Source organism: Notamacropus eugenii, chromosome 2 (genome assembly GCF_028372415.1).
Source record: "Notamacropus eugenii isolate mMacEug1 chromosome 2, mMacEug1.pri_v2, whole genome shotgun sequence".
Taxonomy (NCBI): domain Eukaryota; kingdom Metazoa; phylum Chordata; class Mammalia; order Diprotodontia; family Macropodidae; genus Notamacropus; species Notamacropus eugenii.
Window position 1 is genome coordinate 329,289,534 of NC_092873.1, and position 17,320 is coordinate 329,306,853.

At 40.0% G+C, this 17,320-nt stretch overlaps 1 protein-coding gene across 2 annotated transcripts; it reads left to right on the forward strand.

Annotated features, from left to right (window-relative positions):
* The first annotated feature begins 2,314 nt into the window (after nucleotides 1-2,314).
* On the forward strand, nucleotides 2,315-16,260 carry LOC140528039 (uncharacterized). 2 transcript variants are annotated; one of them, XM_072645479.1, is made up of 5 exons: nucleotides 2,315-2,523; nucleotides 4,191-4,282; nucleotides 5,382-5,514; nucleotides 7,954-8,000; nucleotides 13,843-16,260. In XM_072645479.1, the coding sequence occupies exon 5, from the start codon at nucleotides 14,714-14,716 to the stop codon at nucleotides 15,800-15,802; it is 1,089 nt and encodes a 362-aa protein (XP_072501580.1). In that variant the 5' UTR covers nucleotides 2,315-2,523; nucleotides 4,191-4,282; nucleotides 5,382-5,514; nucleotides 7,954-8,000; nucleotides 13,843-14,713; the 3' UTR covers nucleotides 15,803-16,260. The 2 variants fall into 2 exon arrangements, with proteins under 2 accessions (XP_072501580.1, XP_072501581.1); XM_072645480.1 differs by lacking the exons at nucleotides 2,315-2,523; nucleotides 4,191-4,282 and having other exon boundaries at nucleotides 5,154-5,514.
* The last annotated feature ends 1,060 nt before the right edge of the window (nucleotides 16,261-17,320 follow it).

Consider the following 17,320-nt stretch of genomic DNA (forward strand, 5'->3'; position numbering starts at 1 on the left):
GTGAACATGTTCAGTCTTGAAGGTGACCTCATGAACTCTGAAGGTCCAGAGGTCTTGGGTCCAAGGAATGATGTTGACTAAAAGCAAGGGAAATACTTCTTCATCAGAGAAGACCAAACTTGGACTGTTTTACCAGCTGATATCTTAAGGGAATTATTTGGACAGGGTGGAGCCAAGGTGAATTGTCAAGTGTGCAATAATCAGTTACACAAACTGCTTTATATTTAGATGGTTTAAGGTTTAACTTCCCAGCTGGGTGCAATAGTAGTTAGCACTCCCACTTACTTCCTTTGTCTCCTTGTATATACGTGATTATGACAGTCTTTTATGTTTAGCATTTCTTTTGGGTATAGGAAATAAATGCTTATTCCATACCTAAGTAATTTTGAATACTCGCTTAATCTTCTTTTTCAAGAATACCTTAAACATGAACTAGGAGTTAATTTTCACCTGAAAAACCGGAGTAGAAATTTAACAAGCCAAAGAGTATGAGAAAAGGGCACCTAATTTTTCATTAGAGGCCAGGCTCATCTAGAATTGAACCGAGTCGGAGCAGGATCCCCGGGTCCACAGCACAGGGGACCCTTTGTGGAGAAGAGAGTAGGTACAGCATTTTAACACCAGTGGGCCCAGCACCATTTCCTTAATGTTAGACATGGGAACTTTGATTTTTGAGGGTCTGATTCTAATGAACTCTGAAAGCTTAATCCTTTTGGGGAGCCTGAACATGTTTGGGATTCATCTGACTGTCACTGAGTGAGTGTGGAACTTCATTTGGATTGCCCTATGTACTGGCTGAGAAATTCTAGGTTCCCTATATTTGTAGGAACCCAGAGCCTAACCCCTCTCATTAGGGGCCAGGCTCCTAAAAGCCTGAACTGGACCAATCTGAATGCTCAGGTGCAGAGCACAGGGCTCCTCTAATGAAAAGAATATGGCGCAGTGCTCCAACCCTTGGGGTCCGTTAAGAGTTCATTAATGTGAGACTTGTCTAAGTCAATTTAGGTCACAGTACTTTATCTCCCCTTCCCACTCATTCAAAATGTAACTTTCTATTGTGACTACAAGAGATCAGCGGAGAAAGACTTTTAAAGTGAAGAAGGAGGGAAATCAATAAATTGGAACGGTCTTTATATCGTCTTAACCTATTTTTTCCTCCAGAGAAACAGGAAGCATAAAGCACGGGCATCCATTCTGATATTAATTGATCTTGAAAGCCAACAAGTGCAGCCAAGCAGAATTAATAGTTAGCAATCCCCTCTTGGCAAGTGAATGGACTGTAAGTTTTCAGTCAATGCCTTTGTGGTGTTCATTTGTCTGACTTAACTGTCTCCATGCTTCTCTCGCCAGTTTCCAGTCTGTTCGTGGCACTATGGCCTGGGAGCTCACCTAGAGATCTAGAGCTCATTTGGAGAGCATCTAAATCCCCAAGTCGGAACAGGTGAGCTTGGCTGGTTACCTGAATCCCAGGCTCTTGCTTTAACTTTCTCTTCTGCTGCTTCTGATGTGAGAGATCTTGGATAAATCACTCTTAGATGCTCAATTTCATTATCTCAAAGATATCAATCAATCAATAAATGTTGATTAAGTGCCTACTATGTGCTTACTATGGATTGTCTACAGGGATTGTGCTAAAATGCTGGGAATTAAAAAAGGAATTAAAAAAGGGTAAAAGACTGGTCTGTGCCCTCAGGGAGCTCATAATCTAATGGGGGAAACAACCACAAATTTATACAAACCAAACTTTTTTGTTCTTCAGCAGGGATTTTCTCGGCAAGGATACTAGAGTGGTTTAATGGGTTCCTTCAGCTCATTTATAGATGAAAAAACTGAGGCAAACAGGGTTAAGTGACTTGTCCAGGGTCACATAGTTAAGTGTCTGAGGCTGGATTTGAATTCAGAACCCTTCCTGACTCCAGGCCCGCCACTCTATCCACTGTGATACCTAACTGCCCCCAAAGGAAGCTATATTCAGGATAAATAGGAAATAATAGTGGAAGCATTAAAATTAAGAAGGATTGGGAAGGCTTTCTATTCAAGGTGGGGTTGCAGAAGGTCAGAGGTATCAGACACTCATCCCACTGGCTGCATGTGGCCCAGGTGCTGCCTAGACTAGATTAAAATGTAACTGAGGAATCTTTAACAAAATAAACAAAAATGTGATAAAACATAGTTAATATTGCATTTAAAACTGTCAACATGTGGCCTGCAGGGATTCTTAGTGGCCCCTGTCTATTTGTCAAGAGGACAGGAAGGAGCAAGTAAACACAGTCAGGTCCAGATAAGCCAGGGATCAAGAACCTGGGTTAGGAGACTGGTGAGGCCCACGGAAGCCCAGGGACGTAGGTGACCAAGGACAGCTTTGCTGTCATTAAAGGGTACTGTTCTGGGGGTAACATGAGAAGCTCCCTTTGTAGGACTGGTGGTGCTTTCTGGACCATCCAACCTTCCTACCAGCACCTCACTATTGCCCAACTCTCTGATCTCTGCAAACTGTACTCCTGGAACCGGCATATCGGATAGGTGAGCATTTTTATCTTTTCCTACTGGGAACCCAGGCCTTCAATGAGGTGGAGTTTCCTCACTATGCACCCATGTGGGTGCCCTTCTCCTCTGCTTTGTAACACTTCATTTTGTACTATATTCTCCCACTAGATTAAGTTCATTGAAGGCAGTAGTGTCTTGTTTTGTATTTGTATCCCTAGTGCTCAGCACAATGTCTGACACAACATGGCAAACCCTTGATAAATACTTTATTTATAACAATCATGGATTTAGAGCCAGAAGGAACTTTGGAAGGTCATCTAGTCCAAACTCCTCATTATGGAGTTGAGGAAACCAAGGTCTAGAAAAGTAAAGTGATTTACCCAAGGTCACACAGGGTGACTAGTTGGTACAGTGGAGAGAATGGGGAAGATTCTGTCTTATTAAGTTCAAATCTGGCCTCAGACACTTACTAGCTGTGTGACCCTGGACAAGTTCACCTCAGTTCCTTATTTTTAAAATGAGCTGTCTAAAAAACTTCAAATGGAGTCGTGAACAGTTGAACAATACAGCTAGTAAGAGGAGGAGCCAGAATTCGAACCCAGGTCCTTTAATTCCAAATACAGTCCTTTATTTCCCACCATACCAGATGATATATGTAAAATTGTTATTGTTGGTGCCTGCCCTATTTTTTTCTAAGAGGACCGTGACATCAAGGAGGTGATGCCATGACATGTAAGTGAATTGGATTTAAGTGAGGGAGGGCTGTGCCAAGTCTGATATCAGCCTTACTTTTTCCTCCAGAGCTATCTGGGTCCAGTGGCAAGATATAGATCAGGACAACTGGAGTTAGCCCACATATGTCAAGTACATTGCATATAAAAGTGAGCTATGATTATTCCTCAGTGATTCTCAGTCAAGAAAATCTAGCCTGAGTGGCATGCAGTCTGCTGTGTTAGCAAAGAGTCTGAAATAAACTTTCCACAAAGATGCCTCATATTCTGAGGCTGTGAGCAAGGGACCAAATTCAAGTCAGAGAGCAGATTACAATAAGTCAATAATCCTAGCACCAAAGTGAGGAGTGTGTCCACACAAAATGAAAACTAGCTAAGAACTACCCTCTGGTGACACGTAAGACAGCAATTTATACTCTCATACTGAAACATATCCCAGAGAGAAAGACAAAGGACAAGAGGTCTACCTCCATCCTCCAGCAATTCTAAACTGTTGTTTCATGGTCTGCCACTTAAGAGTAACAGTGGTGTTCCATGACACCAGACGCTGCTACCCTTCCTGAAAAGGGGAGAAAATCAAGTCAGAAGTGGAGAATCCATTTTCAGACTCCCGTTGGTGCCTGACTACAATTTTCACAGCAGAAACTAAAACAGTGAATTCAATGGCTGCTGGTCTGGATGGAAGTTAAGTGAGGTATGTGGGGAGTGGAATTCCACATTAAGACTCTCACTCATTACAGATGCTTTGAGAAGGGAAGAACACGATTACTGGAAATAACACAGAGAGGTTCCTGAAGAAAACTCCAGTAGCTAATGACCTTCAGGGCTGCTGGGCTAGTAGAAAGTACTTACATGACAATAGAGTACACTTACACAAACTTGAAGGCTTGCAAAGCACTTTATATACATTACCAAATAGCACCCTTGCAGTGAACCATGAAGAAGCACTTAGGTAACATTCTCCTGTTTCAGATAAAGAAACTGAAGTTCAAAGTGACTGTGGTTTGCTCAGGGTCACGCTGCTAGAAACTGTCAGCAGGTGTCAAGTCGGAGCTCAACCACAGGTAGGTGTTGCCTAACTCAAAATCCAGTTCTTTTCCACTACACAATATTGCCCTGGGCAGCTAGATGGTGCAGTGGATAGAGCACCATGCCTGAACTCAGGAGGATCTAAGTTCAAATTCAGCCTCGGACACTTGTGTGATCTTGGGCAAGTCACTTAAGTGACTTAATCCCCTATTTGCCTCAGTTTTTCATCTGTAAAATGGGGACACACTGGAGAAGGAAAACATTCTAGTATCTTTTCCAGGAAAACCCCATGGACTCAGTCATCCATGGGGTCATGAAGAATCAGACATGACTGAGTAACAACACACTGCTCCTAGATTAGGAGTCAAGAGGTCTAGGTTTTATAGGTAGGTCTGGCCATTAGTTAGTACCATGTGTCACCCCAAACAAGTCACTTCATGTCTCTGAAGCTCAGCCACCTACTGTCTCATAAGATGAAGGGGACAGACTAAAGTAGCAATGCTCACAAGTTTTGATCTCAGAACCGTTTTGTACTCATAAAAGTTGCTGAGGATCCCTTCTCCACAAAACTATGTGGGTTATATCTATGCATATTTACTGTATTAGAAATTAAAATGTCTTAGTATTATTAAGAAAATAATAAAAAAAACTTCACAGAGTCTCCTGAAAAGGTCTCAGGGATTCCCAGAGGCACACGTTGAGAACTGCTAGAATAAACCATCACCTGGAGTTCAGGATAACTCTAAACAGTCTCTGATTTTCTGATAAAGGGACCACTTGGTTTTAGTTCACAATTTCTAATAAGCTAAATAAATAGGTGTTAACTTCTCCATCAAATGTCTATTATGTGTGCAAACCAAAGAAGTCTAGCAGTTGTCCTGGATGGATTTGGGGGTGGGAGTGATCAAGGATGGGATATACCTCAAAGTTCCCATGCGTCTCTCCCCCTTCTCTCCTGCCTGGACTAGGAGTGGGGGGAGTGGGAGACATCCTCAAGCCATTTGTGGGGCCTGGGGCTTTGTCCTTAGCCATCTGGTCCTAACAGGTAGCATAGTGGTGATAAGGAGAACACCTGCCCCATCCCAAAGTTCAGGTGAAGAAATGAAACTGTTCCCTTTTTCCTAAATGTTCCAGTTCATTCAGTCCTTCTGGATAGCCAAAGAGGATCAGTCCTTCAGTCCTCAGCAGGTGGTGGGATTTTCCTCACCCCTCAGTTATTCGGCTCATCTGCAGACCTTCCTTCTTCAGTTTTACAGGTGACAAGCCGGTAAGCCTGTCTGTTTGGGGGGACCTGTTCTTTGGCTGCCTCTTCTCAGACATCCATTGGCTTCTCTCTTTTCTTGGGATGAGGGAAGGGTGGTGATAAGAGGAGATTATTCTGATTCCTGGGTGAGGGAGGGTGAAGGGTACCTGCAGGCATCCACCTTCTTGTAGAGGCTGCTATATCTGAATTCTCTTCACTTATACTCCAAGCCCTTGTGAGCAAAAGAAGCCAGGACCCAGTTCTCCTAAGATGGGGCACAGGTAAAGAGGATGCAATAGAATGCCCTGTGTTCCTGCTCCTCCTCCGCTACCCTGATGGGTATCCCTGCTTGTCCTTATCTTTCCTCTGTCTCTCCCCAGTCATGCCCCACTGGTACCCCTCAACTCCGGTGTCTCAAGCTAGTGCTGGCAGCTTGGTACTATTATCATAGTATTCCAAAGCTTCAGAAGACTCTGGGGCCACTCCAGCTACTTCAACTTACATCTTTAGGTAAAATGGACTGGAAGCATGGAGCTAGGAACTGCATGTCCTGGGGAGGTGGTGACTGACTAAAAGTGGAGGGACTCAAGAGAACCTCTGCCCTCGCCCTTCAAGCCAGGAAGGGCAGCAAGCACTCCTATAGACAGGTCCATCTGAAGGCATAGCTCGAAGAGAGTAGTACTCTGAGACACTTCCCCTCCCCACTCCAGTCTGCTTGACTTCACCTCCCACAATCCCTATACTTCTGGGGAATTGTCCATGGCACAAAAAAGCTTAAAAACTCCAGGTATAGAACTAATCCTCAGAGTCTAAACCTGAATTAACAGATGAATACAGAGGCCTTCCCCTGGAGAGCCATTGCTTTAAGGTCCTGGTATTAGTGTATCCCTATGAATATTGATGTCACATCCCTCTTCAGTCTTTTTTTTTCTGAGCCAGCCCTATTCAGCCAGTCCTAGTACTGCATCCTAGACAAATGAGAGAAATGTTTTCTCAACTGAGCATAACTTCTCTCTGGCCTCCCTTCCTTTATTCTTGACCAGTCCCCTCCCCCTGCATGCCCCCCCCCATTCCCCATCAATCAGCTCATGGCTTCAGGCATCCAATCACCTGAATAAGGGGAAAGAAGAGGCTGACAGAACTAGAATAATAACATAAAAAATGGAAACCAGATTAGACTGGAGAAGCTGGCCTTTTCCAGAGCTTCAGTCAGTGTAATTAACTAGTGTTGGGGATATTGGTCTGATATACACATGTGTGTCCTTCCAGAAGTATGATCAGGTTTCTGCTTCTTCACTGGGGGCCTCAGAACAAGGGTGGGGGAGAACCAAGGAGAACAGTTTTTAGAGTAGATTTTTATTCACAATAGCAGTGTTTCTGGGGCAAGTGAAATATGAGTCTTGATCAAGTTAGCTACAGTGCAGGAGTGACCTAGGGTATAGCTAATCATACCCCTTGAGTCAAAATGTGAGCATAACGAATAGGATCTCAGACCTGTGGGAGACAACGTAATAGTAATTTAAATGGGAAGATCTTTCACATTTATTAACAGGCCATGACCTGCTTAAATCACATGGAAACCTAAGTCACATATGATGGGAGGAGCTTGCTGAATGGGTGGAACAGAAAGGGTAGAGCAGAACTGGGAGGAAGTTGATGAAAGCAGTTACAGCAGAGGGAGTTGAAGATACAGGCAAGCAAGCACAGATAGGCTTGTGAGTGTTTGTTTGATGTGGGAAGGCCCTGGGGGGGTGGGGGGAGAAGTTTAGAAATAGCTTTGTCCTCTGCAGTGCTAATGTGTATTGACTTCTTGGTTACTATGGTGGATTTGGCTTTCTGGTGTCTGAATAAATGCTTTTCTTCTGCCTTCTATATGGAGAGTCTGTTATACTTTGCAATTCATAACTATACTGGCATATTCATAGTTGCCCTCAGTGCTGTAAATATTGCCTTGGTGACACATTTTGACATCAAGAACACTAGGTGGTGTTGTAGATAAAGTACCTGCCCTGAAGTCAAGAGATCTGAGTTCAAATCCTACCTTAGACCATGACCTCTGGCAAGTCACTTAATTTCTCTCAACCTCAGTTTACTCATCTGTAAAATGGGGATAATAATAACATCTACCTCCTAGAGTTGCTATGAAGATCAAATGAGATAATATAGGTAAAATGCATTACAACCTTAAAAAACTAAACAAATGCTAGCTGTTAATGAGCGGAATGGGATTGAAGGGGTGCCAAACACACAAAGTGAGACCAGAGAAGATGAGGGATAGTATCCCTCCTCCATTTCAGGAATAAAAATTCTCGTATAATAAACAATATAAAAAAAAATTGAAACATTTATATAGCTAAAATCGGGCTTGCCTTTGGAGCATGCTCAGATTGCCCAACATGGAGGTGCTTCAAAGGCAAGCTGCATTAATTAGCAATTAATTTTTTGTTTCCTTTTTATTTTTAGTTCTAAATTCTCTCCCTCTCTCCACCCTTCCCCTGCCTATTGAGAAGGTAAGTATGTATATAATGAAGGTATGTATATAATGTATGTATATAAGGTAAGTATGTATATAATGTATGTATATAAGGTAAGTATGTATATAATGTATGTATATAAGGTAAGTATGTATACAATGTATGTATATAATGAAGGTATATATATATAATTACATAGTAATTAAAAGTTAACCAAATGCTCCATGTCCATTTACTCATTTGAACCTCATGTTGGTTCTAAAAGGTGTTATGCAAGTTTTTAATCTTCCTTTTACAGGTGAAGTAGAGACTTGGATCAAGCGATTTGGTCACACACCTAGTAGAATCTGTCCTTAACCCAGGTCTCTTGACTCCAGATCTCTTTTTCATCATGCCTGCTATGATTGTTCCCTTGAAATCACCTCTTTCTCCCCTTGCCTCATCTCATTTCCCATTTTCCTCCATTAGAGGAACCTTTGTGTTAGGGCTGAGTTTGTGCAGAGTTCCTTGACAGCAAGGGCCGGTATTTTTGGATTTTTTTTTTTTTGCCTTTCTCTATATCTTAAATACTTAATACAGGGCCTCGCATATAGGAGAGGTGAATGAATGCCTGTTGGGGGACTGAGTGATTGACATGAAACCACGGACTGGGGAAGAAACAGGGAGGTTCAAGGCAATGGCAGAAATTATTGGATATTTTTTAATAGAGAAGAAGCTCCTTTCTATAAGTAAAGTTCAAATTAGTCAACAAAAGCAAGAATTAGTTTGCTCCCAAATGACAGCAAATGCAATGCAATGATAATTTAAAACAGTACAAACAAAAAATGGAAAGCAATAAGAGGGGACAGGGTCGAATGAGAAAGAGGACACATACTTTGTGGGATTAGTCATAAGCAAAATAAAGTTTAGGTTAGGAATGGGAAAATTGCAAAGAAAGGATAGGAATCTTAATAACGAAGGAGAAGAAATTTTTAAAAGGAAAAAATATAGAGAATAGGATGGAGCAAATATACAATTATTGATCACAAATATGAATGTATATGGGATGAACCTGAGTTCATCTGAATTTAAATCAGCAGAAATAAACCTCAGAAACTGGAGAGGGCTGCAGAATGGATTAGAAAGCAGAATCCAACAATACTTTGTTCACAGTAAAAGCATTTGGAACATAAAAATTCACATAGTTAAAAAAGGAGGTTGGAGCAAAATTTATTATGACTCAGCTGACCTAAAAAAAGTAAGGGTAGTGATTATGATTTCAGACATGACCACAACAAAAATAGATAATCTGCAACAGGTAAATAGAGAAGCTAAATTTTGCTTAAAAGTAACACAGACTATGCATTAATTTTAATAGTCAACATATATGAACTGAGTAGCATTGTATTTAAATAATTAAAGGAAAAGCTAAATGAGCTATAGGGCAAAATAAATACTAAACTGTAAAAATAAGGATCTCAATATATTTTTTGAAGGATATTTATTAGATAAATCTAATAAAAGTAAAAATAGAAGAAGAACAGGAATGAAATTTTATGAAAGTTAGATCTAATAGGCTTCTGGTGATTTTGAGTGGAGTATCCATATATCAGATTATATGGCACCTTCACAAAAAATGAGAAACTTCATGAAGAAATGTAAGAATGCAGTAATTTTAAACACATTTATTCTTAGGTACAATGCAATAAATTATATTAAATAAAATTACCATTGAATAAAGGATTTAGACTCTATCAACTAGAGACTAAATAAAATAATCCTAAGGAATTTGTGGGTGAAAAAGAAAAAAAATCAGACAAAAGAAAGTTACTTTCATTAAAGACAATGACAACAATGAGACAATATATCAAAATTTTGGTGAAATTAATCAAAGCAATCTTTAGGGGAACATTTATCTCTCTAAATAATTTCATCAACAAAAGAGAAAAAGAATAGATCACTGAATTGGGCATACAACTAAAAAACATTCTGAAAACCCAATAAAATTAAAAAACCTAATTAAATATGAAAACAGAAAATCTGAAAGCCAAGGAAAATATTTATAAAATGGAAAGTAAGAGCAATTGAAATAATAAATTAAACTAAGGGCTATTTTTAAAAGTAGATAAACCATTTGTAATTTGGCTTAGAAGGAAGAAAAACAAATGACCAGTACCAAAAATAAAAGAGGTGAATCCACAATAAATGTAGAAGAAATAAAGAATATTTTTAGAAATTATTTTGTCCTGCTATATGGCAAATCAAATTGACAGTAAAGGAGAGAGAAGAATATTTATCAAACACAGGGATTGATAGAATAAGACAAAGACAATTCAAACAACTTCATCTCAGAAAAAGAAATTGAATAAATCATAAATGAATTCTCAAAGAGAAAAAAAATTCTCATGATTAGATCGATCCATAAACAAATTCTATCAAATACCAAAAGAACAATGAATTCTGATAATACAAAAGCTGTTAACAAAAGGAAATATCCTATTAAATTACTCTTCTGACACAAATATGGTCTTGATACCTAAACCAAGCAGAATCAAAATAAAGAAGGCTATAAGCCAATATCCTTAAATGAACATTGATGCAAGATATTTTAATAAAATATTAGCATAAAAAACTACAGCAACAGATTACAAAATTATACTCTATGACCAGATTGGATTTATATCAGAGATTTAGGGTTGGTTTAATATAAAAAATTTATAAATGTAATTGGCCACATTCATAACAAGAATAATAAAAATATTTTTATAGATCATATCAATAGGAAAAAAAGGCTTTTGACAAAATATAATATCCACTTCTGTTTAAAAAAAGTACTAGAAAACAGGACTAAATGAACTTTTCCTTGACATAATTACGCACACACACACACACACACACACACACACACACACACACACACACACACACAACCAAGAGCCAACATTGTATGTAACAGGGACAAGCTAAAGCCCTTTCTAATAACACCAGGGATGAGGTATGAATGCGCAGTGTCACTACTGTTTGAAGTAGTGCTGGATATGCTAGCTATAGCAATGAGACAAGAAAAAGAAACTGAGCGAATAAGCATGGGTAAAGAAGAAACAAAAGTCTTGCTTTTTTACAAATGATTTAATGGCATAGTTAGAAAACCTTAGTGTATCAGTTAAATTTTTGATTGAAGCAATTAAGACATATGAATAAACTACACTTTTATTTAATATCAGTGAAACCAAGCAAGAAGAAATAGAGAAATTCCATTTAAATAACTACGGAATGTATAAAATATTTGAGCCTACATATCAAGACATACATATGAAGTATATGAATGCAACTATAATATGCTAGTTACAGAAATAAGTACAGATTTAAATAACTGGAGAAATACTCATTGTTTACAGGTAAACCAAACCAATTAAGATATGAGGCAAATTGATTTACTTATTCAGTCTTTTAGAGCCTGATAAATAATAACAAAATTCATCTGGAGGAACAAAGGATTGGGAATCTCGAAGTAAATAATGAAAAAAAAGGTGAAAAGGAAGGGGACCTAGCAGTACCATATCTCAAAGCTGTACTAGAACAAAAATAAAAGGACTTCAGTACTAGTTAAAAGACAAATAGAAATCACTCAATGGAACGAATTCCGTATACAACATAAATGTTGTATGTTAGTAGCCAAATGTTAGATAATTACAAAGACCCCAGCTACAGGGATAAGGACTACTAGGGAAACTAGATATCAGTCCAGTAGAAATTAAGTTTAGACTAACACCTTATACCTTAGACCAAGATATGCTCCAAATGGATAGATTTCAAGAGGGCACATCATTGACAAAGTAGAAGAGCAAAGCAGAAACTACCATTTAGATCTAAAGATAAGGGAAGACCTCTTCAAGACCTATTCATGATCAAACAAGGGATAGAGAAGATCATAGAAGATTATAATGGATGATTTTGTTTACACAAAACTAAAAAGTTTTTTTTTTTTCACAATCAAATCCAGTACAGCTAAGGAAAAAAATAAATAACTGGGGAAAAATCTTTGTAGCAAGTTTCTCTGATAAAGATTTCATTTCCAAGATACTTAAGAATGGATTGAAGTTTATAAGAACAAGAGCAATTCCTGAATTAAGTGGTTAAAGGATATGAACAGGTAGTCCTCAGAGGAGAAATCCAAGCTATCTTTAGCCAATGGAAAATATACTCCATGGAACTAATGAAAAGAAATGCTAGGAAAGGTGCCTAACTCTACCAGATCTCAAATTGTATTATAAAGCAGCAATTGTCAAAACCACTAAGAAACAGAGGGGTAGACCAGTGGAATATGTTGGGTACTCAAGACACAGTAGTCAATGAATATAGCAATCTACTGTTTGATAAACCCAAGGACCCCAGCTTCTGGGATAAGAACTCACTGTTTGACAAAAATTGCGGGGAAAACTGGATAACAGTGTGGTGGAAACTGGGCATAGAGCAATGCCTGACACTGTACACAAGAATAAAGTCCAAATGGGTATATGATGTAGGTATAAAGATTGATACTATAAACAAATTAGTGGAGCAAGGAATAGTGTATTTATCAGATTTATGGAGAATGGAAAATTTTTTGACTAAACAAGAGATAGAAAACATTATGAAGTACAAAATGGATAATTTTGATTATATTAAACTGAAAAGTTTTTGTATAACCAAATCTAATGCAACCAAGATTAGGAGGGAAGCAGAAAACTGGGAAAGAATTTTTGCAACTAGTGTCTGTGATAAAGGCCTCATTTCTAAAATATATAGAGAACTGAGTCGAATGTACAAGAATACAAGTCATTCACCAATTGATAAATGGTCAAAGGATATGAACAAGCAGTTTTCAGAGGAAGAAATTAAAGCTATCTATAGTCATACGAAAAAATACTCTAAATCACTATTGATTAGAGAGATGCAAATCAAAACAACTCTGAGACACCACATCATACATATCAGATTGGCTAACATGACAAAACAGGAAGATGATAAATACTGGTGAAGATGTGGGAGAGTTGGAACACTAATTCATTGTTGGTGGAGCTGTGAGCTGATCCAACCATTCTGGAGAGCAATTTGGAACTATGCCCAAAAGGCTACAAAAATGTGCATACCCTCTGATCCAGCAATACCACTTCTAGAACTGTATCCCCAAGAGATCATAAAAATGGGAAAGGGTCCCACATGTACAAAAACATTTATTGCAGTTCTGTTTGTGGTGACCAAAAACTGGAAATCAAGGGAATGCCCATCAATTGGGGAGGGACTAAACAAATTGTGGTATATAAATATAATGGAATACTATTGTGCTATGTGAAATGAACAGGAAGACTTCAGAGAGGCCTGGAAAGACTTAAATGAACTGATGCTGAGTGAAAGGAGCAGAACCAGGAGAACTTGGTACATAGTAACAACCACAGTGTGCAAGGAATTTTTCTGGTAAACTTAGTACTTCATTACAATGCAAGGGCTTAGAAAATTCCCAATGGTTTCTTGAGGCAAAATGTCTTACACATCCAGAGAAAGAACTATGGAATTTGATGGCAGAATGAAGCATTTCGTTTTCTTTTGTATTATGTTTTGTTTTGTTTTAGGATTTCTCCCATTCATTTTAATTCTTCTATGCAATATGATGAAGGTGAAAATGTATTTAATAGGAATGTATGTGTAAATATAAAATTGTATATCATGTCAGGGAGGGAGTGGGAAGGGAGGGGGGAAAGAGGGGAAAGGAGGGGGAAAAAATCTAAGATATATGGAAGTGATTGTAGAACACTGAAAACAATCAAAATAATTGAAAAAAAGAAAAAATACTTCATGTCATCAGTATTAGGGAAAGACAAATTAAAACAATTCTAAAATTATACTTCATTCCCATCAGATTGGTAAAGATGATATGATAGGGAGGCGGAGCCAAGATGGTGAAGTAGAAAGATGCACATACACACAGCTCCGAGCCCAATAACCACAGAGCAGCTAGAGGGGACCAAGCCAGGGCGAATTCTGCACCCAGAGACCACGGAGTATTGGAGCGAGGGAGATTTCTGCTCCTGAGAGACCTGCAAACCTCTCGCGGGGGGTCCTTCGCGCCGTGGACTGGGCGCCGGGACGGGGAGCAGAGTGCAGTCCCGCCGCGGCCACGACACTGAGGGGAAGAGATCCGAGAGGGCTACGGGGACAGGATCTCCAGCGGCCACGCGGGTCCCCCCACCCACAGAGGGACCTGCAAACCTCTCGCAAAAGGTCCGTAGCGCTGCAGATGCGGAGTCCAGCCCGGACCTGCGGCGGCAGCGGCCGCGGCTCCGAGAGACACGGATCTGGGAGGGCTCCAGAGACGGGATCTTCAGTGGCGGCACAAGCCCCCCCACCAACAGGTGACTGACGGGGGTAGGTGAGAGAGTCTCTTTGGCGGGTTGAGAGGGGAGTGGGGTGCTCCCATGGCTCGGGCCCCCCCAGGAGATGGAAGCTGAGAAGCGGCTGCAGACAGGGGCTCCCCAAACGGGAGGGAGCCTGGATCCATTGTGGAAGGTCTATGCATAAACCCCATGAGGGAACTGAGCCAGAGAGGCGGCCCTGCCCATGACCTCAGCACCTGAACTTAATTTAACACTGAATAGCAGCCCTGCCCCCGCCAAAAACTCTAAGGCGGGAAGCAGCATTTGAATCTCAGTCCCCAAACGCTGGCTGGGAGGACCAGGAGGCGAGGTGGGTGTGAGGAGAACATTCAGAGGTCAGGCCACTGGTTGGAAAAAATGCCAAGAAAAGGGAAAAGAAATAAAACTATTGAAGGGTATTTTAGCGGAGAAAAGACACTTCCTCCCTTCCTTTCTGATGGGGAGGAACAATGCTTGCCATCAGGCAAAGACACAGAAATCGAGGATTCTGTGTCCCAGCCCACCCAATGGGCTCGGGCCATGGAAGAGCTCAAGAGGAATTTTGAAAATCAAGTTAGAGAGGTGGAGGAAAGACTGGGAAGGGAAATGAGAGGGATGAGGGAGAAGCATGAAAAGCAGATCAGCTCCCTGCTAAAGGAGAATCAAAAAAATCTTGAAGAAATTGGCACCTTGAGAACTAGCCTAACTCAGCTGGCAAGGAAGGTGCAAGGGGCCAATGAGGAGAAGAATGCTTTCAAAAGCAGAATTAACCAAATGGAAAAGGAGATTCAAAAGCTCACTGAAGAAAATAGATCTTTCAAATCTGGAATGGTACGGATGGACGCTAAGGACTTTTCGAGAAAGACAGATATCTCAGAACATATCGCGCAGATTCGAAAAATGGAAGATAATGTGAAATATCTTATTGGAAAAACAACTGACCTGGAAAATAGAATCAGGAGAGACAATGTAAAAATTCTGGGACTACCTGAAAACCATGATCAAAAGAAGAGCCTAGACATCATCTTCCATGAAATTATCAAGGAAAACTGCCCTGAGATTCTAGAACCAGAAGGCAAAATAAATATTCAAGGAATCCGCAGAACACTGCACGAAAGAGATCCAAAAAGAGAAACTCCTAGGAGCATTGTGGCCAAAATCCAGAATTCCCAGGTGAAAGAGAAAATATTGCAAGCAGCTAGAAAGAAACAATTCAAGTATTGTGGAAATACAATCAGGATAGCACAAGATCTGGCACCCTCTACATTGAGGGATAGAAGGGAATCGAATAGGATATTCCAGAAGTCAAAGGAACTAGGACTGAAGCCAAGAATCACCTACCCAGTAAAACTGAGTATAATACTTCAGGAGAAAAAATGGTATTTCAATGAAATAGAGGACTTTCAAATTTTCCTGATGAAAAGACCAGAGCTGGAAAGAAAATTTGACTTTCTAACACAAGAGTGAAGAAGAACCATGAAAAGGTGAACAGCAAAGAGAAGTCATAAGGGACTTACTAAAGTTGAACTGTTTACATTCCTACATGGAAAGACAATATTTGTAACTCTTGAAACATTTCAGTATCTGGGTACTGGGTGGGAGTACACACACACACACATGCACACACGCACACATACATAGAGACAGAGTGTACAGAGTGAATTGAAGAGGATGGGATCATATCTTAAAAAAAAAATGAAATCAAGCAGTGAGAGAGAAATATTGGGAGGAGAAAGGGAGAAGTTATATGGGGCAAATTATCTCTCATAAAAGAGGCAAGCAAAAGACCTATTAGTGGTGAGATAAAGAGGGGAGGCAAGAGAAAAACATGAGGTCTACTCTCATCACATTCCACTAAAGGAAAGAATATAATGCACACTCATTTTGATAGGAAAACCTATCTCATAATACAGGAGAGTGGGGGACAGGGGCACAAGCAGGGTGGGGGGGAGGATGGAGGGGAGGGCATGGGGAGGAAAATGCAATACGAGGTCGACACTGATGGGGAGGGAAAGGACCATAAGAAAATAGAAGTAAAGGGGGACAGGATAGGATGGAGGGAAATATAGTTAGTCCTATACAACTCAACTAGTATGGAAATCATTTGCAAAACTAAACAGATATGGCCTATATTGAATTGCCTGTCTTCCAAGGGGAAGGGGTGGAGAGGGAGGGAGCTAAAGAAGTTGGAACTCAAAGTGTTAGGACCAAATGTAATGTTCTTACCACTGGGTAACAAGAAATACAGGTTAAGGGGTCAAGAAAGCTATCTGGCCCTACAGGACAAAAGAGAAGACGGAGACAAGGGCAGGGAGGGAGGATAGAGGAGAGAGCAGATAGGTCACAGGGGCAATCAGAAAGCTCGGGTTTGGGGGGGGGGGGGAGGGGAGAAAAGGGGAGAAAATTTGTAACCCAAAATTGTGTGAAAATAAATGTTAAAAGTTAAATAAAAAAAAAAGATGATATGATAAAAATAACAAATGTTTGAGGGGTTGTGAAAAAATGGGTACACTGATGCACTGTTGGAGTTGTAACTTGTTTCAACCATACTGGAACGCAATTTGGAACTGCCCCCTCCCTGCCACCAGTCATTAAATGCATGTCCTTTCTATGAGCCAGGAATACTACTACTTAGGCCTACACTTCCCAAGAGATCAAAGAAAGAGGAAGAGGTATTATATATACAAAAATATTTTTAGTAGCTTTTTTGTGGTGGCAAGGAATTGGAAACTAAGGAGGTTCCTATCAATTGGAGAATTCCTGAACAAATGCTGGTGTATGTATATAATGGAATACTATTGTGGTGGTGAGGGTCCTTCATATTCAAAGAGGACCAGTGATATCATGGGTGATATTTTGTGCAGGAATTGGATTTAAGTGAGGCAGAGTTGTAAAAAGTCATCAGCCTTACTCTCTCTTCTGGAGTCATCAAAGTCCCATGTCAGGACAAAAGTCAAGATGACTGGCAAAGGTTCAGATTGTGCT